The sequence below is a fragment of the Ailuropoda melanoleuca genome, chromosome 3, assembly GCF_002007445.2.
Source record: "Ailuropoda melanoleuca isolate Jingjing chromosome 3, ASM200744v2, whole genome shotgun sequence".
Lineage (NCBI taxonomy): Eukaryota > Metazoa > Chordata > Mammalia > Carnivora > Ursidae > Ailuropoda > Ailuropoda melanoleuca.
The window spans coordinates 69,399,732-69,427,728 of NC_048220.1; the positions used below are offsets into that span (position 1 = coordinate 69,399,732).

Sequence of the window (27,997 nt, forward strand, 5' to 3'; positions counted from 1 at the left end):
TTATATATGTGTTCTGTGAAAACTGAACCGATTATTTTAACTGTGGCTGGCTGACATCCAGCATAATATGTATTTTGAAAAGAATAGTTTAACATGTTTTGTTTTGGGAGTGAATTTTTTCAGTGGCCTTTGTAACAGTATTTTCTTTCATATAAGGTTATCTAATTATTGGTTCCTCTCCCTCTCCTTGCATTTTCTCACAGGAACCATCCCCCTACGTCCCCTGCCCCCTCCTCACCTTCTGTTGTCTGGGACAGTTTATTTTGCTGGGTGTTCAAGAAAAAAACTTTATACAAGTTGTGGCTATAAAGTCATCAGATTGATCCTAAAAGAGGTGTCTGAACTCCAGCTGAGTCTCTGAGCCTCTCCTCAAATGATAAGAGTTGAGGTCTTGTATAAAGGCAGGGCATGCTGGGGGATGAGACATGCGTTTACATAGGCTAAGTGAAGCTACCTTTTTTTTTCTTTTGATAGTCATGTTTCTGGGGTATGAGTTATTTAGAATGTTTAAATCTTTGCGACAGTAATGAGCAAAGTAAAATGAAAACTTAGACTATGAAAAAAAACTAATAATATTAGATTAAAACAAACCCAGGAAGAATGTTTATTGGTTGTAAATAAATGACTTAAACCTGAGATTAGTTGATGGATACGTTAGGTTCAAGCAAGCCAGTAATTTCATAGCTCCATATATTTTAGATGAAGTTTCCTGTAAAGATTCCATCATTAGTATACTCTTAATTCAATTCAGGGTATATTTATGGATATGCTTACATTAAGATAAAAGCCTTGTGCCCATCTATTTCACACTGTAAACTATAATTTCCATTTCACTTCCTATGCAGTAACTACCAGAGTGCTGCACTTAGCATGCATCCTGTTGACACAGAAGAAATATTTTTCTAAATTTGTTTAAAGGAAATAGAAAACTGTATAGAAAAGGGGCCTATTTTTCCACAAGGTGAAAACTAGTGAAAGACTAAGTTAGAGAATAATATATTCTTCTCATCCTCTCCAGGTACCCCAGTAGCCTTATCTCAAGAAAAACGTACTACTCCCCACCCTACCACCCAACTCCCCTCCCACCTCCCCATGAAAAACCAGAAGTGTTCCACTCAGGGCTCCAGTCTATTGAGATGGGTTTTCTTGGGCCTGTGAGAAAATGAAAGGTTTATCATGGAAAAAACAAAAAACCCTGTTTTCTAAAAAGGGAGGAAATTTTGTGGGGGACAGGACTCAAAACCTGGACCTGGGTGTAAGGACTCTCTCCTCTCATACCTCCACACCAGGAAGACAAGTCAAAGTTTGTGGACGTTGGTGACCTTGCGGAAGAAACCCCTGGGCTAGATATAAAGTTCTTTTTTTTTTTTTTTAAAGATTTTATTTATTTATTCGACAGAGAGATAGAGACAGCCAGCAAGAGAGAGAACACAAGCAGGGGGAGTGGGAGAGGAAGAAGCCAGGCTCATAGCAGAAGAGCCATGTGGGGCTCGATCCCATAACGCTGGGATCACGCCCTGAGCTGAAGGCAGACGCTTAACCGCTGTGCCACCCAGGCACCCTAGATATAAAGTTCTAAACCACTTGAGTACTCTGGTTTTTCTACCTTTTGCCTTTCTGGTATGTATCAATTCTATCTTTTCCTCCCACTCACTCCCAACCCTATTTACTCCATGTGACTTTGGGCCACTAATTTTACATCTAAAAATGCTTTCTCATCTCTAAAATAAAAATAAGGTGATCAAGTATCTCTCTACCTCAAGTATAATAGGATTCTACCCCCAATTGTCTTAATCTTAATACTTAAGCTGTGCAACATTTTAGCTTCTGTTCGAGTTCTTCCAAAAAATTGTCTAACACTGACAAAGTTCCCTTGTTTTCCCTCCTACCCTTTATTATTTTTGAATTTAAAAAAATTTTTTATTTCTTAAATAATATCTACCTCCAACGTGGGGCTTGATCATGATCCCAAGATCAAGAGTCACGTGATTGGGGCACCTCGGTGGCTCAGTCAGTTAAATGTCTGCCTTCGGCTCAGGTCATGATGCTAGGGTCCTGGGATAGATCCAGAACCTTGCAAGGTTCCCTGCTCAGTGGGGAGCCTGCTTCTCCCTCTGCCCCCCCACCCTGCCCTGCCTGCTCACGCATGCATGCGTGTGTGTGCGCTCTCTCTCTCCAATAAATAAATAAATCTATAAAAAAATAAAAGTTGCATGATCTACCAACTGAACCAGCCAGGCACCCTCCCAACACCTTTAAAATCAAATCACTACAGTGCTCAAAATCTACAACTGATCCTTTTGAAGTACATCAATTCCAAAAGATTTTTCAAAATCATCCTTAATTTGGTCCTTTGTTGCATAACACCCCTTTCCTAACTATAGCATATTACATTCATCTTCTGCATGATTTCCTCTTTGCAAGGTCTTTTTCGGTCTACTTATTCAACCAAAGCCCTCTTCCCCACAACTCACCAAATTACTCTGGTCTTTCACTTATCCACTGTCCTTGGAAGTTCCTCAGCATGAGATCAATGGTACCAGGCTCTTTAGTACAGTCGGCTTTGTACTGTCATGTAATTGTTGCGTGCTTATTCTTGTCTCTCCAAACACAGTGGAGGCTTTCAGTCAAAAAAATTTTTATCTTAAAAATCTGTATACTCCCCCAATATCTTTAGACAACATCAAGCATTTGCAAAACTTCTCTGAACATTGTATTTTCCTAATGTAAACCAAACCTCTATCAATAGCAGTTACAGTAAGCATTTTTTTTTTGATTCATTCATTTCAAGCGGTTACTTTTTATAAATGGAAGCATGTAATATTTTGGCAAATACTCCAAGTAATATATTTTGTGTTATGAGGCATACTCCTATTTATGCATTAAGCTACAATAATCTGATTCTAAATGTTATATAAAACGCTAATTTTAATGTCACCATTTATTTACAATATTAAAGTAAAAGAAAAATTATATAAAATATAACAGTATTAGTCACTCACTGCAAGTGTTGTTGACTTTGGAGTTATTCCCACACTCTCAGTTATTACACAAATTCTAGTCATGGTTATTCTGAACTTTACCTCATTCCCAGCCTTCTACATACAGTTGCATAGGATGGTTGAGACCATTATACAGCAAATCAAGGTCAAACTAAGATATGGTGTGATGCTCTCTAGGGAGATGTTCTAAAGAGAGACGAAGAACAATGGAGATGGTGAGCCTTAGCCACCCAGAGTATTGAATGTGACTTGAAAAAACCTACACCTCAGGGTAGTGCTTTCCCTGAGAACGTAATGAAATCATCCCTCCACCTTCTGGAAATGGCCGATAAACTTCTAGGGCAGCAGGTTTACGTGGTAAGTTCTTTAATTAGGCAACTCTTTGTTTTTTCTTAAAATTTACTGAGTATGTGAATAAAAGAATGGTTATCTTCTGGTTAGTACCCTGTAAAGATCTATAGGGTTCTGGAGAAAGCTCAAAGACAGCCAGCTATGCACCAAAGAACAGACCAATGGCTACCGATATCACAGTTATTTAGCACAAGTATAAACTGCATTATCTTGCAGGAAAAACTTATTTAATAGGAGCAACAAGTAGAGGATGCAAGCCTACAAGCAAAGCATGTATGTGTCTACATAAAACAACACTGAAAGGATCGTGGTCAAAGTATCAGTGACCTTGAATATAGGAAAGATTGCTCAGGAATCCTCCTTTTGGTAACCTGAAATAATTTGAGCAATGCTTCTAAGCATACAGTACATATCAGGCACTGTGCTAAGCTCTTAGAGGTGTTATTTAATTTTTACAATAACTCTTAAGACAGGCAGTATTAAATGTCCTTATTTCGCAAATCAAAAAAGGTAGACAGGCTACAGAAGGCACCTGAGGTTTGGGAAGTGGTAGAACCAGGACTTAAATCTGGAACTTCCAGATTGAAAAGTGTTTTATTAGCAATCACAGTACATGCCTTGACTACACTAGTAGTACACTTTTATTTTGTTTTTGTTCATTATTCATTATGGAGGTTTTAAAACGTGAGGGTTACATGCTGTCTGATAGAGCAAACTGACTTCTAATTGATGGCTCCTCAAAAACATCTTTTAGAAATTGCTGTGATTAGACACTGATAATTTGTTTACATTTGTGCATTTGACTAATTTGCTCTGAAAACCACAGGAAATCTCAGGCTATTAAGAGTAAGAACTATGTTTACTTGCCTTCAAAGTTCCTTAAGTAGCAGCATGTTTTTTATGTAGTGGGTACCCAAAAGTAGACTTCATCAACTCAGTAAATTGAGGATGAAGTCATATAGTTTTATTCCCAGTTTACCTTTGACATTCTAAATATAATTTGTATTACAAAATATTCTATGGTTCTAAGCTGTCTTCAACACCATTTTATGCTATTAAAATGCTTTAAAGTAGATTTGCTTAGTAAATACTTTAAAGACACATCTAAAATTCAAAGCTAGGTAAACACTTCCCAAATTAGTATAAGTTAATTTTCAGGGGAATTGTATTAGACATTTTCTTGCATCTCCATTGTTAAAGGTAATTTATTAGATGATAGGTCTTGCAAATAGTAGAATGAATTTTACAAAGGTGAAAGGGAATCTGCAGTCTTTATCATTCTTGGAAATAAATGTTATTTTTTTTTGGCAGATCATTATCACAGATGCAAATAATCGTAGGACATTCTTTCCGGTGACTGTGGAGTGACACTGCCATCTAGTGGCCATTTTTCACCACGGGCGACGCCTCTTTCAGCCCATTAGGCAATACTGAGACTTGAATTCATCATCAGGTACATACACTTTAGCGTCCATCTTCACATCTCATTGTATTACAAAGTCTTTGACGGAGGAACCATGTCTTAGGCTTTCTCTTTCTCTCCTGTATTATTTGTTACTGTTGAAGTGAAAACATGTTCTGGACCCACCCAGCTAAAAAAATTAGAAGTTTTCATTCTTCATCCCTTCTATCTCCTCACACCCCTATCTCTTGTACTTCTGCTCAGGCCTCCGTAAAAACTGGCAAATGTGGAAACTGTGGTGAGACCATGGCAAATTTCTGTTTCCACGACTGCAATACCAATTTAAAAAGCAGAAAATAATATTATGCTTTAGTGGCTGATCCTTAATACTGGAAACTAAAAAAAACAGATGACAGTAAATTCTTCCAGTGGCTAAACAGAATGCAACCAAATCATTAGAATATCAGAAAGATAAACATCATTACAATTATCATTCTAATAACTACTCTTTAAGGAATATTTATAAAGTGCTGGGCATTGTTCTAAGTGCTTTCTGTGCATTATCTTATGTAGTCCTCAAAACAACCCTACAAAGTAAAACAAAAAACAACAAAAATAGTGATAGATATTTTTTAAAATACCCAAATATTCCTAAGAAAGATTATTTTGAAAAACAGATTTTAGTGGATTTACCAGTCACCTAAAATACTTGGGAGAATTGGAATGCTTTAGCAGAATTACTATAATTCTTTGGAAGACACATACCAAATGAGTCAAATTAATAGATGAATGAGAGTTTATTTATTTATCTATGTGTCTTGGTCTAGAAAAGACCAAGGGGTGGGTTAAAAGGGGATCATAGTAACCTTTTGAAAAATATATAAGATCTTAAATATATTACTCTCCCCAAAAGTTGGCTGCTTCCAAGCTTGATTTAATATTTTGCATGTTTTCTCTCCGTTGTTTCGTAAATATATTTGCTTCTCCTTTCTGCAATCGACGTCTGATAGCTGATTTTTGCTGTTTTGTCAACTGACGTTTCACCTTCTGTTTCACCATTTCCTGGAAAGATTTCATTAGAGTATTACTCATAATTGACCATTTTGATAAAGAGTAAATATTCAATAAAACAAAGATTTACATTGCTAATATTTTTTCAAATTTGTTAAGAGCATGAATTTCTTAAATTCCAAACACTGACAGTAATATATGAACCAGCAATAAAATAAACACCAAACTAACGGTTGCAATATGAGAAATTAAATTCCTAACAGAAATATAGATTATAGCAAAAAGTAGTACACATTTCTTTGAATAACAAATCGCCATAGTGCCACCTAGCGTCCATCAGGAAAACTGAAAACAAAAATAAAAAACCAAAAAACCCAAGATAAAAACTGCTTGTTCCTCTGATTTCGAGGTAAAAGTAGACATGGCTTGCAGTAGAAAATTATGTTTGAAAGCATTCACAACTGGTCAAAATGTATCCAAGAGTGCCTTCATAACTTCAGGTGTAGAGATGACCTGATGGCAGCAGTTACATAGAAAAGACTTTATACAATTTCTGGGAGATGTAGAATGCTTTCTCAGTATAAATGCAAATTTTTAAGACCCAGGCTGCCAATGTCACTTACAAGATGAATGAAAAGTCTGAATATTCTGTTCCCAATAACCTTTTCTTCGTCTGAAGCACTACAGCCTGTTATTTAATTGTACATAACCTTGCATCATCCAACTTATTTCCTAAAAAAGAGATAAACACTGCAAAGTTTGAAGAAAGGGTCTCTTGCTAATATGCCCCACCCTATGCTAGGCACAAAGAAGCATTTATTAAAAATCTGTCATTAAAAAATTAAAGAATAACGGATCTGAGGTAAAAAGGGGCTAGAAGAATTAGTCTGCCTAACACACTGTTTCTTGGGTTGTATATGTGTACTATAAAACTTCGGACCAGGTAAGTTAAATGGAGACTTTACATTATTTAACACAGTTAAGGAGACTACATTCAACTGACAGGCTTTACCAAGTCATCCTTCTTAATTTTAGTCTTAATGATTCTCAATGGAAAAAAAGGTGCAAGAATAGAGGTGGAAGAGAGGGAAGAATCAGAAGTCAAGACCCTGCAGAGGCTGATACCCCATGAGATGTAGTCACCACACCCAGTAAGGCAAGAGACTTACAAGAAACTGGTATCCCAGAATTTTCAGAACTAAAAGCTGTAGGATTGGCTGAAAGTTTAGAATAAGTGTGATTGGCCCCCAGGATTCTTCCCTACCCTAGGAAGACCAGAAAACTATCATAGCCTCCTTAACCCAAGAGGAGACCAGAATCCTGAATTAGAAAAGCATCTTTTTTTTTTTTTTTTAAGATTTTTTTTACTTATTCAACAGAGAGAGAGACAGGCAGCGAGAGGGAGCACAAGTAGGGGGAGTGGGAGAGGAAGAATCAGGCTCCCAGCAGGGCAGGGAGCCTGATGCAGCCCAGGACCCTGGGATCAGGCCCTGAGATGAAGGCAGACGCTTAACGACTGAGCCACCCAGAAAAGCATCTTTTTTTTTTTTTTAAAGATTTTATTTATTTATTTGACACAGAGAGAGATAGCCAGCGAGAGAGGGAACACAAGCAGGGGGAGTGGGAGAGGAAGAAGCAGGCTACCAGCGGAGAAGCCTGATGTGGGGCTGGATCCCAGAACGCCGGGATCACGCCCTGAGCCGAAGGCAGACATTTAACGACTGCGCCACCCAGGAGCCCCGAAAAGCATCTTCTTAACTACAACAAAGACAAAAGAGCAATACCTTCAGAATTCTGAAAGAAAGTTATTTCCAAACCACAACTCGAACACTTAAACTCCCAATCAAGTGTGAGAACAGGATAAGACATTTTTTAATAATAAAAAGTACCGACCATCTCATTCGCTCATATAATTACTGGAATCTGTACTGCCAAATAAAGAAGTAAACTAGGTAAGAGAAAGAGAAGGAACTAGGAAAGATGACGAAAAGTCCCAGGAAGACAACAGTAGAACACGCACTACATTTAAACTAGAGGAGTTCAGAGGCCTCTAGAATAATGCCATGAAAAAAAAATCAATTTATTTTCTAAGTGTTCTGCTTGAATTTCCCCTTGGTTCTTCACTTTGACGAGACCATAGGATAATCATACCAAGAAGAAAATAAGGAGATAACAGATTACTAATCTAGTATGTATTTTTTAAAATGATGAAACACGAAATAAAATACTTGTGTATTATTATGGGAATACATAAAAAATTAACAAAAATCATGCATTTTGTTGATTCCATTGTTTTGTTATTGTTGGCCACGTATATATTTATTAAAAAGCAATATACCTTAATGTTTAATTAGAATTTGTTACATATTAGGAAGAACAGGGTTGATAAGCGGCACCTTTGCCCATAATAGAGAACTATAAAAGTATTTATATGAAGCAAACAGATCTTACAATTACAGTTTCAAAGAACACAGAGAAAATCTTTTACCAGACAGTAAAACAATAATCATCAAATTAACAGAGGTAACAAAATAAATTGTTTTCCCCTGACCTTTTAACAAAATAATGTGACCTCAAGGAAAAGAGTGTGACCAAATTTCCAAAAGAATGTAGAATTAAGATGATCAATTTGTTTCCACTGACTACAGGGAAACCTCTTTGATCAAGCTAGGCTTAAGAGATCTTTTTCTCTTTAGAAGGTAAATTTGTATTTTATAATGCAATTTATTATAGGTTTGACTCCATTTTAAACTTTAAGTTCCTTTTAGCTATAAGGGAAACGGGATAAAGTCAAGACCTAAAGACACTGTCAGTGTCATCATTTTTATATACAGAAGACAGCATACCTTTATTTTTAAGGAAGCAGCATTAATTAGTAATCTACACTTCCTTTATATGCAATTGCCGATTTTACACCACTGTAACTACATAAATTACACTTATGTTTTGAATCTAAGAAATCAAAGAAAAAAGAGTACATAAAAACTCATTAAGTACAGAAAATATCAAAGCCAAGGGTGGACAGGCAATCAAAGAGTGTGAGAAAGTCTTTTTTTTTTTTTTTTTTAAAGATTTATTTATTTAGGGGGGGGAGGGGCAGAGGGAGTGGGAGAGTAGTATGAGCGAGAGCCTGACACGGCCTAGGGCTTTATCTCAGGACTCTGAGATCAAGACCTGAGCCGAATACAAGGGTCAGACACTCAACCAACTGCACCACCCTGGAACCCCTAAAAAGTGTGAGAAATTATATATTGGGGAATGAAGCATGAGAGACTATGGACTCTGAAAAACAAACTGAGGGCTTCAGAGGGTAGGGGGGTGGGGGAATAAGATAGGCTGGTGATGGGTAGTAAGGAGGGCACGTATTGCATGGTGCACTGGGTGTTATACGCAACTAATGAATCATCGAACCAGGGATGTACTACTGTGTGGTGACTAACATAATAAAAAAATATTATTATAAAAAAAGAAATTATTAATAAAAACAGATTGATAATACTTAAAGGCAGACTTTTATCTTTTAATATAATTAATAGATGCTTCAAAAATTCCGTAGATTTAAGTTTTACATCCAGAAAATCAGGTACATTACAAGGCCAACAGTAAAGAGTGTGGAAAAAATACATTTACAGAATTTCACACTTTTATTTTGGTCTGACAAGCTCTAAATGTTTCTATTATCAAATAAAGTTCCTAGAACCATAACAAGTATGCTATATTATAAAATACAGTATGTTATTTTTAGCTTGTCTTCGATAATTACGATTTAATTTTGTAAATAACCCATATTATATCCATAAGACATACATTTTAACTTAAAATTCATATGAAACTTGGAAATCAGAAGTTCAGTAAAAACAAAGTTCTTTTTTTTAATTTTGAATTCACATTCCACATAATTTTATTTCCTCCTTTCTAACTTCTAAATTGGTTTTCTTTTGTTCATTTTAAGTGAAGTTATCACTAAAAACTGGTTTCAATGGAATTTGAACTTAATGCCTTTAAGCAGAAGGAAAACACCCAATATACCAATGATGTAATTTTATCTCTTTCCTTAAAAATTTACAAAGGAAATAAACTGATTCTTCCTATTGGGTACCCTGCAGAGAAGGATGGCAGGCAGTAAAGCTCCTCAGGAGCTGGACGATTTGTGTTCACTATCCTGCACAGAAAATGTCCCTTAAGATATTCTTTTGAACACAGCTGCTAAATGACCAACAAAAACTTAAGATACCAAAAATTTTTAAATCAACTATTTTTCTCCTTCAAAATTAAAGAACTAGCAAGTGAAACTGGTGCATCTTTACACTTCAGCTGCAGTGCTGTCATTGGGTAACCTTGAGCAAAGTCACATAACCTATCTGGGCCTCAATTTCCTCATTGCTCAACTGCAGGGACTAGACCATATATGAGTGTCTACAATCTGTCCATGGTAATGACCTAATCGACATTTGGAAAATGTTGAATAGTTACCGGAGGAATTGTTGAACAGCTTAAAACACTGCCCGCAGAAGTAACACTCAGAGTTCTTGTTCTGTACCGTTTAATATCTTCTGTATTCTCTTCATCTCTAAAATTAAAAGTTTTTATTATCCAGTTAATTTTTTAGTTAATTATGTGTGGTTAATTTATATTATTCCTACAAGATAGTAAAACTTAAAAAACATAACATACAGGCCAGAAAGATCATTATATTTAAAATTTCTGTGAAGGTAAAACTACCCACAATTCATCCCAATATATTAACACTTCATTTGTCAGCATTCGAATAGTCACTATCAAAATTACAAAATGGTAGAATGTTTCACCCACCAAATTTGTTATCATATCCCCACAATTCATATCTTTCCCACTAATCCTTTCCTTTTCTTTCATTGAACTTTACACATATCTGCCTCTTACAATATAAATCCTTGGAACACTTCCCTGTCATCTCGCAAACAGATGGAATAAAGAGTACTCTTACTCTATGCAGTCTGCTTTGCTAAGGCAGAAAAAATGATGGAAACTAACCTGTTTTACATATTGATCGAAGTTTTAATGCGAACAAGGTATAAGAAACTCAGACACTATTAACCCCTAACAGTCAATATTTTCCATCAAAATGTTATCTTGTTTCTACTCTAAAGACTAAAAATTTTGCCCAACATGTGTTCAAAGAGAACAAATTATTCCGTGCTAAAACTATTTAACCTATGTAGATTTCTTCTATCACTTACTCAAACTCCTTAGCCACTGCCACCCTTGATTTTAATTTTACAAGCTAATTATTTGAGTGGTTGAGTGGTAATAGCCCTGAGATTCCGGATATGGTTATACAAAAAAAGGCACAAAACTTTTGTGCTTTGCTTCACAGTAAAACTCTAAAGGTTACAGCCTTAGGATGTAAGCCTGAACATGTACTGAGGAATGCCTAATAAATGTACTATTGATTTAATTTTGTCATATTACTATTTTGCATAAAACTCCGTTTCATTAAAATATAACTTTTGATTCTGGATAAACTATCCCAGATCTAAAAATCAAATTTTTTATCTTTTGCTAATATTAATATTTGCAAGAAAAAAAACTCTTACAAGAAAAATAACATAGTAACATTATATAACCTTAACTGTACATGAGCAAATAAGGATAGAGGGTTCAAAGTACAAGAGAAAATTCACTGTAAGTAGATATTTCAGGAAGAGAGCACGTTTACTGCATGTTTATTGGACTGCATATAACTCAAACATATATTAAATGTAAAATTACGAAAATATATGAACATTCATCTGTCTACAACTTTATCAATTTGTCAAGATCAATTTATCAATTATTTATAAATAATTCTTTTAAAGTAATTGGTTTGCATGTTTAAGGCAAACTGCTTAAAACTGACACAACAGATTGTAAAGTGTAATGTGAATTTTAACAACAAAAGGTTATTTGCTTTCATTTTTTACACATAATGGGGCAGAATATAGCTCAGTTACATCATTTGGGAAAAAACAAGAATACACACCCACTCACTTACTAAACTTAAAGAAAGTACAGGTCTCCACATTAAAGTAAAAAAATCAATCAACAGAAATCTATACCTGAAAGGCCTGATTTCTTTGTTTAATGATGACAAGGCAATCAGATGAGGGCATGCGTCTTCATACTCTTCATAGCCCACAGGGATTCCTCCTTGACCTGCTTTACCATCTTGCCTGGTGTCATTTTCAGTTTTGTTTTTCTCCTCAGAACACTTAGTTACAGAACTGTTGTCAACAACCTGCCCTTCTATTTCTTCTAAAGCTTGACTGAATTCAGGTATTTCAAAATTGTGTGCATCAGCACTCTCCTCTGACAAATCATCTTCCTTTATCTGCTCAAGATCTTCAGATGATATGCAACAGCAGTCAGCTGTATCATCTGTAGAATTTCGATCACTCTGATTTTCTAAACTACAAACCTTTACTTTTTCTGACATGTCTTCATCAGAATGTGAGAATTCAGACCCGTCTTCTGTTTCAATATTACCATCTGGACCTGCTGGATGAAGCAGTTCATCATCTGCCTGCATTTCCTTTGTGTAGCCACTGGCAGAAACCTCTACATCAAGAGAGTCCTCCCTCCTAGAAAAAAAGAATGACAAGCAATAGGAAAAAAATCTACGTGACATGGGTATTTATTATTCTGATAAATTATAATCCTCAAATAAGTTAGTAGTTTATATATTTTAAAGATTTTTCTTTGCCTAAAATCTAATACTTAGTTAAGTATACAAATGTAAGATATAGGCTTGTTGTCACTTTAGAATAAAGTGACTATGAAAGGCAACAAATACTAACAGAAAGGTTAAACATCAGGTGATATTGATTTAATAAATTCACTTTCAAAAGGAGATAAAGATTTTTCCTTTTAAGTTATGTCAATCATCTCGAATCAGAAAATATAACTAAGTATATAAAATAAATGGGAAAATTTTGCTTTGAGAATTTAAATATAATTATGTTCCATGAATCAATTAAACAAAGCTTCTCTTATGAATGAAGGAAAACAAAATCCAACGAACACTCGACCTGCTTCGTTAAAAATGGGTTACTCACATATCAAACTGCACTTTGCATTAAAAGTTTGTGTATTTCTAAGAAACTAGGTATGTTCCTCCCCTAAATTCAGTAACAGTGCCTTAATAGACCAAAGACAGGAATTTTCTGGTTTTTAAGTTTCATTTATACATTAGACAGCAATGATACGCAACGATCATAATGTGCTGAAGGGTCACTATTTGGAAATTTTTTTAGATGAAACTAACTGTTAAAACTCTTAGAACTAAATATAAACAAAGCAGAGTACAAACCTGATATCACTAAAAGTTGGATAAAGCTCACTTTCATAGCCGAAACGTTTCATGAAGAAATCTCTAATGCATTTAACATCTCTGTCAAAATACCTGTAAAAGCAAGAATCATTTTTTTTAAAAAAGATTTTATTTATTTATTTTGATAGGGAGAGAGACAGCCAGTGAGAGAGGGAACACAAGCAGGGGGAGTGGGAGAGGAAAAAGCAGGCTCCCCAGGTCCTGGGATTACGCCCTGAGCTGAAGGCAGACGCTTAACGACTAAGCCACCCAGGCGCCCCAAGAATCATTTTTGATACAGCCTGTGTTGCTCATATTTTTCCTTATTAGTCAATGACGATATCCTTATTAATGACACTCCTAATCATTGCACGAAAAAGGATGTTACTCATAAGAAAAAAAATAAATCAGTTGCCAGTGTGTTTGAAAAAACTAAAACTAAAAGCAGAGAAACTAAGAGGAAACGCAAGCTGTCAAAGATGAACAGTCCCTACAGTTAGAAAACTTGAGGTCTTCCCATACTGCAACAGACATACTAAGAGAAGATAAGATGTATATGAATCTCAGAAAAGAAGTCTCTGGATCTGCGGTGTGGGGGCAGGTTTCCACTTTTCCTCTTTAGTTTCCAGTCTGTCTGGTTATACTTCTCATCAGCTATAGGCATTAGAACCCCAGTCAACTGCAAAAGCTAAAGATAAAATAGGTGAGTGACACCTAAGAAAAAGTTTGGGGACTATTAAATTATGTTATGTTTATATACTATTATTATCCATTAGCTAATTTGCAAGAACAGCCAAAAGAGATAAATAATGCCGTGGCTTATAAATAATGATCTGAAGACATGTTAATCTGGACCAAGGGTAGAAGGACCTGTGAATATCAGGTTGTTTTTTAGGCCACTATAAAGCAGTGAGAACAGATTAAATTTTCTAGGTTTCTAGATAAGGTAGAATTAAGAAACAGGGTGACGTGGAATTGACTACCTGCTTGAATATTAATTAATTAATATTGTAGAGAAATATGAAGTCTGGAAAGATAATTTCACTCTTCTTTCCTTTTAGAGCACCCTGGGAAAAACCTCAATAAATTATTTTAAAATCATCTTTTTATATATGTCTCAGCTAATTAGACAAAATCTCAAAATCTTCAAAAGCAGAGATAGGTCTTATTTGTATTTTAATTTTTTATTAATTTATATCTTAATTTCTGGTGCTTAGCATAACTCCTTCACCCCAGTACTTGCCCATTAGATATCAACTTAAATCACACAGTTTTCCTATAGAATAATGCAGCCTACACTTCAAATGTCACGATTTGTCATTGTTTCCTTCTCTAATTCTGGTGGTTCCTGGACGTTCCTTCGTTGTGTGACTTTGTTCCCCATATAATAAAAATGGTGATTAGTCATCACCCAAGCACCTAATAATCTATTAGTAATCATTTGGTTGGAAATATTCTTTATATTTAATGGACATTACTTTTTCTAAAGTATAGACATTTTCTAATGAAAATCAGGAGGAAGAAAATCTTAACTGAACACAAATTAGTTTGAGTTCCCACTTTCCAAAAATTCATTATCTCTATTATATAAGTGGTAGCAGTTATTACTTTCAGGAAAAGAGAAGTTTCTCATATTCTAACTTGGAACAGGAGGAGAAAAAATGTTCAACTTTAATCTGATTACAATCAGTTGCATCATGAAATACAAGAGAAAATATTCTGTCATATTTCACAGCTTTGCCAGCTTACATGGTTAAGTAATGTGAAGAATGAGCTTATCACAGCATACAAACTGATTCTGCCCTGCGTCAGGGATGAGGTTTTACATAAATTCTTTTCTAATAATAAAATAAAAGCTAAAAACGACAGGAGAGATATTCTTGGTCTGGCAACTGAGTCCACTCCAAAGTCACACTTTTTATTAAGGTCATCACAATTATCAAATTACACTTGGTGAAACACTCTTGGAGGCAACCATGGAGCAGAGAGAAAAGGGGAAAGGCAGAAAGGACAGGGTTCTAGAGTTTCCTTCTCTATGTCCCTGTTTCTTCTGAGCAGGCTTTTGCTTTAAAAACTGGGCTTTCACCTACAAGTTTGAATAAAGGGTTGTTTGGTTAAGAAAGTGTGACTTTCAAAAGTCTGTCAGATTACACAAGTAATTCAAATTCTTCTGATGATTTATAAAAGAGGCAGTTTCTTCAGATTTCCAATATACAGCATAAACATAATGACCACTGGTTTTAAAACCTGGATCAAAGTGCATTCCCTCCCCCCTTTAAAACACTGAAGAATAAGATTCTCTTAGAGGGGGATTTTCCTAGTTTGACATCCTTTAATAAAACGGGCCCCTGGGTGGCTCAGTTGGTTAAGCATCCAACTCCTGATTGTGGCTCAGGTCATGATCTCGGGGTCCTGGGACTGAGCCCCATGTCAGGCTCTGTGCTCAGCGGGGAATCCGCTCAAGTATTCTCTCCCTCTCCCACTGCCCTTCCCTCCACACACACACAATCTCTCAAATAAATAAATCTTAAAAAAAAAAACCAACAAATTTTTAGGCCATTAACATCAGCCACTTCAAACCAGTTATTGACGCAAAAGACAGTATTACAAAGTTGAAAAACCAGAAAAAAATTATTACATCACACATAAACACACCCATATCCAGAATCACTTTTAGCATATACCATTCAGCATTGTGATGAGAAGTTGAAACCATCTGTGGAAAGTCAATCATGGTGATGTGGTCATCTTTATCCAAAATGAGATTGAATTCATTAAAATCTCCATGAATCAGCCCATGATTTGCAAGTTTGACAATTAGTTCCATAGCTTCATCATATACTGATGCAGGATCTTCAACATGGTGTATCTGACATCTGAAAGTATGAAAATAGGTTATTTGTATTCATTTATGATTTTCATGAAAGCAAGCATGTGTGTGTATTATTATTTCCATTCCTTAATTCCCTAACAGTTTTCTCTTCATTTCTACCAGCATACAGACATAACAGTTCTCAACTATTTAAAAAAAAAAAAAAAAAAAAAAGAAGCATGTCCTGCCTCAATTCTGTATCCTCTTTCCACTATATAATTATAGCCAAACTCCTCTACATGCACTTTCTTCATCATTTTCCTCCCATTCTAATGAACCTATCTCAAACATTTTCATCCACCTTGTTCCAAAGAAACAGATCTGGTCAAAGCTACCAATGACTTCCATGTTGCTAAATCCAGCAGTCATTATTTGGTGCCAGTAAACCTCTTCACCCTAGCTGAACAGTTCCTTCACTTGGCTCTTGGTACACCATCTCTTCAGGCTATCCTCTTTCCACATTTATCATTCCTTCTTTTAGTCTTTTTTACTAGTTCATCTTTCCTTGACCTTTAAATTTTGGAGCTCCTCAAAGGTTATTGCTAGGAGCCTTTATTTACAATCATTATTGGTGATCTCATTCAGGCTCATGGCTTTAAACACTTTATCTACACTGACCTCAATTCAGACTTCTCTGAACTCTAAGGCATCTCAAACTTAAACACACTGAGCCTCTGACTCTATTTCACCCTCTAACTCCAAGCTGCTCTTTCTATAGTCTTTCCCATTTCTGTAAATGACAACTTTGTACCTCTAATTAATTTGTTATTCAGGCCCAAAACCTTGGTGTTATCCTTGACATTCCTCTTCCTTCATATCAATATCCAATCCCAAAAAAAGCATGTTGGCTCTACCTAAAAAATATATCCAGAATCCGACCATTTTTTGTAACCTTCAAATCTACAACTCTCATCTAAACAACCATCATCTCTTGCCTGGATTATTACAATAATTGGCTAATTAGTCTTCTTAATTCTGTCCTTATCTCCTTTCAGTCCATTCTCAAACCAACAGCCATAGTAATCCTTTAGAATAGTCACATCATGTCTCTTCTACAAAATCTTCCATAGCTTCTTATCCCAATCAAAATAAAAAAGCCCTTGTGCTAACTATTGCTACACTGGCAATGACATTATAATATACAAATGTATGAAATCAACATGTTGCATACTTTAAATTTATACATGAAATGCATTAAAAAAGAAATTAAAAATTCCTTGCAGTGGCCTATAAACCCTAAATGATCTAGTTGCCTGCTGCCTTTCTGATCTCATCGCTTATAATCTCTGCCTTTACTCACTCAACTCCAGCCATACCAGCTCCTCACTGGTCCCTGAAAATACAGGCATGCTCCCATCCCAGGACTTATGTACTTGCTGCCCCCCCTATCTGGATGTCTTAGATAGCTGCATGGTTTTCTCTCTCATTTCTTTTAGGACTGTGCTCAAAAAACACCTTATCAATGAGACTCTTCCTGACCATTTATATAAAAATAGCAGCTTCCTCCACCTACCTCAGTATTTCCTGCCCCCTTACCTGCTTTATTTTTATCCTCTGCATTTTCTACCATCTGATAATCAATCATACATTTCCTTGTTTAGCTATTTATTGCATGTCTCCTTCCAACAGAACATAAGCTCTATGAAGGCAGGGATTTTGTTTTGTTCACTGCTGAGCCTAGAAGAGTGCTTGGTATATACTAGGTTGTTAATAAATACTTGTTGAATGAATCACAGAGATTACAAAATCCATACTGTCAGAATGAAACTGAATTTTTAATTTGCATTTGAGACTACAGCTTTCCATTAATTTATTATCTCCCAGAAGTAATATTCCACTTAATCAAAAAAATTTATTTTTGAAAACTACACCTTACATTTATTTATTAGGATCCACAGTTTCAAAAATAATAAATACTTACAAAGGATAGCCATTTATGAGTTCCATGACCACTGCATGGCGATTATAATCAATTGGTTTTGGGACTGGGAATTTCCTCTCATACAATGCCTAAAACATAGCAAAACAGGTATAAACTAACGAAGAGGTCATTAATTTTTAGGGAAAAATAAAAGTAAATGTACCTGCCCACAACCAGAAGAAAAAACACACAAGCCTCTACAAAATTAGTTAACACATGCTCATTTACATATGGCAAATAAGCACAGCACAAAATGAGCTATACATAAAGCAAAATTTTAAACAAGTTTACTTAATTCACTCTTCCACCAACCATTTATTTACTGAACATTTACTAACTATTATACATGATACTCGGGTTACAGAAATGAATGCTAAAAAGTCTGTCCCCAAGAAGCCTATAGCCTCTTAGGATATATCCTCTTCTTATTTTGTTAAGTTTCTGCCATTAAATTGGGAGTGTGCTTAAAAATTCACATGGAGGGCGCCTGCGTGGCTCAGTTGGTTAAGCATCTGTCTTCAGCTCAGTTTGTAATCTCAGGGTCCTGGGATCGAGTCCCACATCAGAGACTCTGTTCAGCAGGAAGTCTGCTTCTCCCTTTCACTCTCCCATTGTGTCCTCTCTCAAATAAATAAAAATTTTTAAAAAATTCACATGGCAATAAATTGTGAAATACTCTTGTCTTCTGGCAGATTAGGAAATGAAATACCCAATAGATCAGGAATTTTACTTTATAGAGCCCTGACCACAGTATAGAATATAAATAAATCTATTATGTGACAAATATATATACAGTAGCGGTCTGAGTCAGATGTTACTTCAGATCAACCATAAATCCACCCTTCCCCCATATACTTTACTTTTTCTATCCTATTGCTAACAAAGTCCGAATATCTTAGATATATGCCCTCTACAATCTAGAATGCTACCATTTCAAAGTAGGCCTTTGTTACTTATACCTATTTGCTCCAACAGTGGTTCTAGCTCTTGCCACTGTTTCTGTTATTCTGTGTACCAGTACCAAATTAAAATACTTATGTCAATGCTCCATTAAAAAAAAATCTACAATATTTATTAAGTATTGATTTCAGTCTGGAAAATTTTTCCTAGTTTTCAAAATTCTTTAATCCACTTACACAGTCCTAGTTTTTCTAATACTCTTTTTAATAAGGACTCCGGAGTACAGACAGGGCTTACATCCATATTCATGTCTTTGCCCATAGTGGCTCCTCTGCAAAGTACACTGTCTTACCATCTTCTCCTTAGAGACAAATTATATGCATGCTTCATGACTCTACTCAACTCCTACTCGCTTTATGAAACCTCCTTCATCAACTGTTCTAGTCTACAGAAGCTTCTCTAAACGTAACATATAATTTTTAAACTATTCTTTGTATATATTTGTGTTGTATTCCCAACTTTAAGACACTGACTGCATTACTTATTCTTTTGGTATCCACACCTTCACCCCACTGTACACCAGGTACTTGATACAGTGGTAGGCATACAACTGATATTTAACATTTATCTATTAACAGTGTTAGTTTTATAAAGCTGTTTATTCCTACCTTCTTTGTTAGAGGAACTGAACTACTTCCTAGTCCCCAAAGGTTTTTGCCTGTTTGGCTTTAAAGATTTTTTTTTTTTTTCCAATGCAAGTACTTTTGAACATGCCTTGGCAGCTCAATAGCATATAATAACCTTAACTACTGTCATAGTGGTCTAGCTCTTACATGATGGCTTAATCCTTAAGCTATCACCTAATCTTATTTTACTCTCTAGGGAAAAAAGAGCACAAATTTAAGGAGCATATTTATGCACAACCAGGTTCTATTCTAGTACCTTCAAATAAACATCTGAGACAACACCGAATGCAGTTTTGGGAAAATGCGTAACAATCTCTACCAAACTGCTTACTTACTGATTGTCTATAACAGGTTACAACCATTAGTTACAAACCATTAGTATAAGACAAGAAACATCTATCATGTATGGTATCAGTATCACTTATATTGTCTTGAGAATTCTTCCCCCATGATTACTAAAAATTTAAGCCCATGAATTAAAATAACCTACTGAAAGAACACCAAACCGAAACTCCTATGAGTTTCCTATACTGGTCATATACTAGAGTGACTTCTTTTTTTTTTTTTTTTAATGTATATATGTATGTATCTTTAGTAATCTCTATACCTAATGTGGGACTCAAACTCACAATCCCAAGGTCAAGAGTTGCATGCATGCTCTTTCAACTGAGCCAGCCGAGTGCCACCAGTGTGACTTTTAATAATTCAAAAATTTAAAAAGTGAAGATAAGTAGTCACAAATAAACACTACTGGAGAATAATAATAATACAATACCATTTTCTGTTTAATTAAATGTTATTGAAGATACTTAATTTGGTTATTAAAGATATTTAACAGATCTATCCTGAACTTAATTTTAAAGGTGAAAGGTTAAAGGCTAAAGATTTTTACCTTTCCTAATATGCATGCATATTTGTAAATCAACATTTCTTCTCCATTACATGAAAGAAAAATACTAGTCAACTTATCTGAGACACTAAGGTTTCTACAGATAACTACTATAGGTAATTCCCTGGGGTTTTCAACTAAAGACAAATGTATGCATATTTATGTATACTGAATAGATACACATTCACACACACATTTGTGATGCAATTACATCATTAATTATTTAAGGCTATTTGTTAATATTGCAGAATATTATCTCTTATTGTAAGATAATATCTTATTAATATTGCAGAACACATGTTGCCTTAATTTGCATTGGTAACAATGAAAAATGCCTTCGCATAGAAAAAAAGTCACCAGAAAAGCAAATAACAGAAATAATCAACAGTTAAAAGTGAAAGAATTGGGACGGGGGGTAGAGATGTGGGGGCAACAGACTGGCAACAGACTGGTAACAAATGCTACACATATTATTTGGTTAAGAAATATAAAAGTATTTACCAAATACCTTCATATAGGCAAATTCTTTCATGGCAGAGAGACGAGATAAATAAAGCCAAGACATGTTATGCCTGTGTTTATGATAATCACGTTTGTTTTTCAGATTTCGAAAGGAGGTTCTTCCCAATCTGTGAAGCTTTAATGCAAATTGCTGCCCTTCTTCATTTGCAACAATGTAAATATCTAGAGCCAAGATTTAGAAAAGATCATTATTATACTATCATTCCAAACAACTGTAATTTCCGAATTTTGATTTTATTTGCATCAAATTCTTTCCTAATAACCAAGAATCTTACTACTCAGCAGAATTCTTTATTTTAATTACAATGCAAAATAAGATGACATGTATTAATATCTACCACAAAAGAAAACAGGGATGTAGTGTGTCAAAGGTTATTCCTTCCAAAGGTGCTCAATACTCAGTTCAATTTAGTGGCAAAAATCTAACTGTCTCTTAGTGTCTTACATGTATGAGAAGTGATTTAATATCTTTTTTTTCAACAACATGAAGTTCAATTCTTCAACTGCTTCAATAAATAATATTCAGTTGTTAGAATACAGGGGCGCCTGGGTAGATCAGTTGGTTAGGTGTCTGCCTTTGGCTCGGGTTGTGAGCCCAGGGTCCTGAGATTGAGCCCTGCATCAGGTTCCCCTTGGCGGAGAGCCTGCTTCTCCCTCTCCTTCTGCTGCTCCCCCGCTTGTGCTCTGTCAAATAAATAAAATCTTAAAAAAAAAAAAAAGAATATAATCCTATAGTAATCAGTATGGAAATCTTTCCATAAGTATTCCAATTATTAAAAAAAAGTTGCTATCTGAAATAGTGACATTTAAAATATGTCCTAATTATTCATGAAAAATTTTAATTATTACACATCAAGAATCTGTCTTTCACACTGTCAGGATTATAAATTAGCGTAAAAGTTTGAAGGGAAATTTGGTACTACCAAATTTTAAATGTACATAACTTTTGTACTAATAATTCAATTTCTAAGACTGTATTTACAAATTTATTTGCACATTTGCACAGACACTTGTGCACAAGGATGTCCACCATGCCATTACTTACAAAAGAAAAGATGAAATAACATAAATGCCCCTAACAACTAGGACTGGTAAATCAATTACTGAGTACTCATACTATGTAAAAACTCTGAAACTATGAAAAAGACCTATCTGTTAACATGAAATGATATCAGAAATGCATCAAGAGGCATCTGGCTGGCTCAGTCAGTAGAGCACTGGACTCTTGATCTTGGGGTTTTAAGTTAGAGCCCCAGGTTGGATGTAGAGACTACTTAAAAATTAAATCTTAAAAAAAAAAGAAAAAGAAAAAGCATCAAGTGGAAAAAAATCAAGGTGTAAAACAGTTAAGTAATATTTGCTTTCACTTGTGATTAAAAAGACGTAAATGCATATAAACATATTTTCAGTACCTTATATACTAGTATTAACACAGAACATTTCTAAAAGGATATATAAGGTATCAAGCAAGATTAACAACTCTGTGAAGTAATAACAGCAATTTGAGACCGGGGTCAGGAATAAGATTTACATTTTATTGTACTTTCTTTTGTACTATTTATCATTTCCATGCAGTAAAGTTCTTAAAAAAAAAAAAAGCCATTTTTTTAATGAAAAAAACTATACATAAAATTAAGAGGCAGCGTATCTAAAAAGAAATGTCTCATTACCTCATTTTATACATTTCACACACACACACACACACACAGTGCTATATTTACCAGTCCTGCAATACTAATTTGCTCAATGCTATTTTAGAATGCTTTTTTCTGTGTTCTACATATACCTAGCACTGCCATATTTCTATGATAGAAAAATGTATTTGTGGCTTTTAGATATTCACTGTCTTCTAATACTCACTTGTATTGCATATTTTAACTATTACAAATATCCATTTCCCATATATAAAATAAGAATAAAATATCTGCCAAAGATGTTAGTTATTAGAAGAAAACTAATACTTGCTATAACTGAATTTTCAGTGACAGACTTATGAAAAACAACAATCTACTAAAATAAGGGTAATTTCATCATCTATATTGTTTGCAACCAACTTTTCAATTTACTGCTTAGTTGGAAAAAAATGGAAAAATAAAAGATAATGCTTTCTCAGGGGAAAAAATAAACAGAAACTAGAGTGAAGAAAATGAGTTCAGTAATACTGTTAGCACTTACCAGATTCTTTGCCAACACCCATCTGGTTTCCAACAGACTCAACTACTTGTCTAGAAGAAAGTGTTTTCAAAGCTAGGTAATCATAGCCTGCATTTGTCAACCGGTAGCCCTGGACAGCTAGAAAAAATTAAACAAAAGACTATTTTACTTATATCATACAATCAAGTCACATTAGTTCAAGTCATGAGAAGAATTTAAACATAAGAAATCTTAGTTGGAATGATTAGCTTACCCAGTCTTATGAGTTTGGCATTTCTTCCTATAATTTGTATTTTTTTTCTCTAGGGCAGTGTTACTCAAAGTGTGACTCAAACAGACTGATACCAGTCTCTAAATATTTGTTACCAGTCTGTGATAAGACACAGAAACTGAAATGAAATGGTTACCTTAAGAAATTTTTATATCACTTTGACCAAGTTATTTTATGTGTTTAACTCTAATAAGGAATTTGTGTATTTTATCACTTTTTAAATTTCATTTTTCTAGTAATAACTTTTTTATTGTTATTTTATCAAAGTATGGATCCATGATAGGTTGAAAAAAAGAAACTCATCCCTCACTGCAGATGGTTTAAGAATTAATGCTTTAGAGTAGTGCAGTAGAATGTATTTGCCAAAGATAGTAGCAATAATTATCTCTATCCTACTTGCTCTTCTGCCAGTTGGAACTTGTTAATCCCCTATCAGGAGATGGAGGCTGTTTCTCCACTCTCTTTGATCTGGGTGGGTCCTATGAATGCTCTAATAGAACATGGTAAATGTATGCAGTTTTCAGGTCTAGAAAGAGTACTTTGCTGGTCTGGCAACTTTCATTTTCCACCCTTTGAAATGCCTGCTCTGGGGGAAGCCAGTTACATGAAAAATCACAAATGGTGCCACAAATACTTACTTTTGGTACGCTCCCAAGCTATGAGTTTATGTTTCACTAATTCTCTTAAAACTTTATTACAGCCACCATGTTTAAGGCTGGCTATAGAAGCAACTAAACTGCAGGGTACTATTTCGTGGTTCTTCATGCCCATTTCAACCTGAAATTAAAGGAATCATATGCAATCATAATCAACACAGAGCTGCTATCAAAATCATGCTAAAAAATTAACTTCTTCAAATTTCTCTGATCATGCAGTTTCCTAGCCAATCCTGAGATGTAATTCTGGACATATTTCTAATCATAATTTGATTATATAATCACAGATATTAATATTCTGCCTCTATTAAACTCTAAGGGTAAAAATTGCAAATACTTAATAGTTACTGACATGTGGCAAATACTAAGATATTTATTGATATCTAAATAGTTATCTTTAAAAACTATAGATATTTCAGGTATTTATTAAGAAGGTATTTAATATGAAAGTATCACATACAGGCATGGTGGAAGATTAAAAAATATATAAAAATACTCTCTACCCCTGGAGAATTTATTTTCTCGTTATGGAAATAAGAACCTACAATCTAACTTTATTAGAAGACAAGAAATGGGTAAGTGCTAAAAAGGAAGTGGCTCAGGGCTGAACAAAAATAATTCTAGCTGAGGGATCAGTTTCAAAGACGTGGCACTTGAGATTGACTATGAGATACAGGAAAACGGAAAAAACACACAAGGGAGTATCAGAGAAAGACAAAAGATTTGGACATGGCACATAGGTAAGAAAATACAGAGCACAGCAACATCAAGTACGGTGGTAGCTCAGGTGTGATGGCAAATAGAACTCATGAAAATGTGGCTGGAAAACGCTTTTGAGAAAGATATGGAAGGCCTGGATATGTAGACCAAGGAGTTTTAGATTTGTTGAGGAAAACTGAAAACCCTTGAAAGTATTTATGGAAGAGAGAACATGAAGACAGATGTTTTAAGGCCATTAATCACAACTCAAAGTTCTGGAAGGTCTTTCAAACGAAGATGTTTAAGATAATTTGGAAAGATGTAGCTATACTCAGAAATGAAGTCATAATTAAAGGATAAAATTGTCAGTTATTTGATAGAGGTAACAGAGAAAAGCCATGAAGTGGATGTGATCTTCAGGCAAGAGATAATGGAAGACAAAGGAGGGTTGAGGGACAGAATTTTTGGGGAAGTTCACATTAAAAGGTAAGAGCAGCCAGTCAAAGTATGATTATTGATGTAGGAGGTGCCTGAGAAGTAAGGGAAAGAAAGAGTCAAGGAAAGGTGGCTGCTGATACCAAGGATGGTTAAGACTCAACAGAGACTGAAATATTATATTTAACAAGTAGGTCATTTGTTGGTGAGCTTCAAAAAAGAACTTAAATATTGCAGAAATAAAGTTCTGGAAAATAAAACTGGCACCGTTTTGATGTCCCAATCAAAATCTCACACCTTAACTCATTTCCCTTGTTACCCTCTAACATTCTTTCTTGACTCTTCTATTTCTGTCAGGCATTAAGGAGTAAATCAATGTGCTGAGGAAGCAGAGAAGGAAGATATCTTTCAGAAGTGACAGGTGTTTAGAGAAAGTGCAGATGAATTAAGTACCTTCCAAATTTCATACTGAATTTGCATTTGATACTTTAATCTTTAAGTATTGCCTATTTAAGTAAAAGATAATAGCTTCTAAAAATTTATTGTTTTATTCTGGAAGTGCCTAATCTATGTGTTGTTGATCTTTGTGTCATAAAGACTACCACCATTAAAATTAGTTTTTGTCACTTCCCTGCTTAAAACATTCAGTGGCTCCCCTATATTTAGAATATATTCCAAATTCTTTACCAAGCCTTCAAGGCTCTATAGCACATGATCTGTCTCACCTTGTCCAATTACATCTGCAAACAGTCAACCTCTTGCTCACTATGCTCCAGTCACACTGGCCTTTTCTTTCACTCTTCAAAAACTGTTTCTAGCTCGGAAGATTTTCACTTAGTATAGCTGTTTCCTCTGTCTCGAACTCTTTCCAAGAAGTTCATTGGATCACCTCCTTCTCATTCAGCTCCTATTATTTCCCCCTCTCCCCTGCCAGTCCTTCTTTTACTTGACAAATATTTATACAGTACCTACAAAGCACCAGGAACTTTTTCAAAAAGCCTTAACATTTTGGTTACAGCAGTAAACAGAAACGATTCTTCCACTCTGGAAGTCTTCTCTGACTACACAATTTAAAGATGGCATTCATGCTCCCACCCCAAACGTGCACATAGTTTCTATTCTATTATCCTCTTTATCATCGTCACAGCACTTATTATCTGATAGTCTTCCTCATTGATTAACCCGTTTACTCGATGATCTGTCACCCTTGTCTTGTACCCCTCTGAATTCCCTAGAATTGTAACTAAAAACCAGACAAATAGTGTTGATTGACTGAAACTAAATGAAGGCTATGTGAGGGAATCTGTGAGTGAGGAACTCAGTGCTATCAATTCTCAAAAGTCTTTAAAAACTCTTCTTCTGGGGGGGGGGGTCGGAAGCCCAGGGTCAGAGAAGCGTTCCAGGCCACAGAGATCCAAGTGTGGCTCTGGAGCACCAGTAGCGGAGCAGAAAGTAAGGAATGAGTAGAAGATGGGGACTCTGGGGGAAGACAAAAGCTTCTGAACAAAGGCTTTTGAAAAATGTGACGGTCGGTCTTCCTCATTCCCAGCCCGGGTCTCCTAAGAGGGCCTACAAAGCGCTCAGCTCTCAGCCGAGTCGCAGGAACAGGAAAACGCGCGGTGGCAAAGGACTGGGAGCAGGGAGAAACGGCGAACTTCTTTTTTTTTTTTTTTTAAGATTTTTTAATTTCTTTATTCGACAGAGACAGAGACAGCCAGCGAGAGAGGGAACACAAGCAAGGGGAGGTGGGAGAGGAAGAAGCAGGCTCACAGAGGAAGAGCCTGATGGGGCCCGATCCCACAACGCCGGGATCACGCCCTGAGCCGAAGGCAGACGCTTAACCGCTGTGCCACCCAGGCGCCCCGAAACGGCGAACTTCTTACCGCGGTCAGGACCCTGAAGTCATCCCGGCTCATGTAACGTAACTTGGCCACATTCACCTTCCCCATAGCGGCCCAAGATCAAGCCAGGAAACTCCCTCACAACAAATGCGGACGGAGCACAAGGTAAGGTCGTACACTGGCCTCTCGGGCGCCTCACAGCCGCCGCATGGCTTGCGCATGCGCCGCGCCTCACTGCAGGTCCTTCTTAATAAATAGAAGAACAATTTTGTCTGGAGTGGGTAAATGAAATATCTTCTCAGTTTTATGATGCATGTATCATGGAACAATACAGAATATTTTTTGTAAGGTGATTTTCTCATGTAAGTTAACGGACTTCGAGTGTCTACAATATGTCATTTTGTTTTTCACATCTGTCAGGACTGGCTGTCGAAAGGCCGCCCTCCGCCTGTGAGAGCAGAAGGGTACCATAAGGGGAGGAGCAAATTTCATCCCCAACTAGCAACTCCTACTTCAGGCAAAGTGAGTTCCAACAAGAGAAGGGGGTGAAATGAACCCAAGACCGTCCAGACACACAAGGCAGTTAAAAATAAAAACAATAGTAATCATATAGTCCCTTTTCTTACAGCGCCTGCTTAGAAAAGAGGAAGGCGTGGCTAACGGGAGCTCTCTTGCGCTTGCTCAGTATTGGCTTTAGGGTGGTTCTTGAGACTCGGGAGTGCGTCTGCGCGTGGTGGGGGTGGGGAAAGCGTGCTGTAGTGTTTGCGTCTCCCGCGCATTTCCAGAGGAAGTCGGCGATTTTGACGAGTTGGAACGGATCTCTGGGGGTTGTTTATCAAAGGCCAAGCCGTGATTTCAGGGCTTTAGGAGAGCTACCCGCAGTGAACCTGGGACTTCTCTCTACGTCAACAAAAATGGTAACTGGAGCAAGACCTTAACTTGCTCCTCAGAGGGTGGCTACTCTACTATACCTTCCCTATAAAAGCAACAAGGGTAACAAAACTCGTGTGGTGATGTTTGTATATCTGTCTTGTTTCATGAACTACGTTTTACACCTT

At 35.8% G+C, this 27,997-nt stretch overlaps 1 protein-coding gene across 2 annotated transcripts; it reads right to left on the reverse strand.

Annotated features, from left to right (window-relative positions):
- Nucleotides 1-4,540: 4,540 nt before the first annotated feature.
- On the reverse strand, nt 4,541-27,153 carry RIOK2 (RIO kinase 2). Of its 2 annotated transcripts, XM_002919630.4 has the most exons (10): nt 26,982-27,153; nt 23,947-24,085; nt 23,059-23,175; nt 20,870-21,045; nt 17,887-17,975; nt 15,778-15,969; nt 13,094-13,186; nt 11,844-12,365; nt 10,240-10,336; nt 4,541-5,817 (listed from the first exon to the last, which is right to left on the reverse strand). In XM_002919630.4, the coding sequence occupies exons 1-10, from the start codon at nt 27,045-27,047 to the stop codon at nt 5,653-5,655; spliced, it is 1,656 nt and encodes a 551-aa protein (XP_002919676.1). In that variant the 5' UTR covers nt 27,048-27,153; the 3' UTR covers nt 4,541-5,652. The 2 variants fall into 2 exon arrangements, with proteins under 2 accessions (XP_002919676.1, XP_034512446.1); XM_034656555.1 differs by lacking the exon at nt 23,947-24,085 and having other exon boundaries at nt 26,982-27,132.
- Nucleotides 27,154-27,997: the final 844 nt, after the last annotated feature.

Bases quoted from the DNA above. Each gene is read 5' to 3' on its own strand.
- RIOK2 (XM_002919630.4), bottom strand. From the start codon at position 27,047: ATGGGGAAGGTGAATGTGGCCAAGTTACGTTACATGAGCCGGGATGAC. The intron at 24,086-26,981 runs GTAAGAAGTTCG...CTTTAATTTCAG, and splicing joins ACTTCAGGGTCCTGACCGCG to GTTGAAATGGGCATGAAGAA. The intron at 5,818-10,239 runs GTAACTATTCAA...AAATCTTTCCAG, and splicing joins GCTGTTCAACAATTCCTCCG to GAAATGGTGAAACAGAAGGT.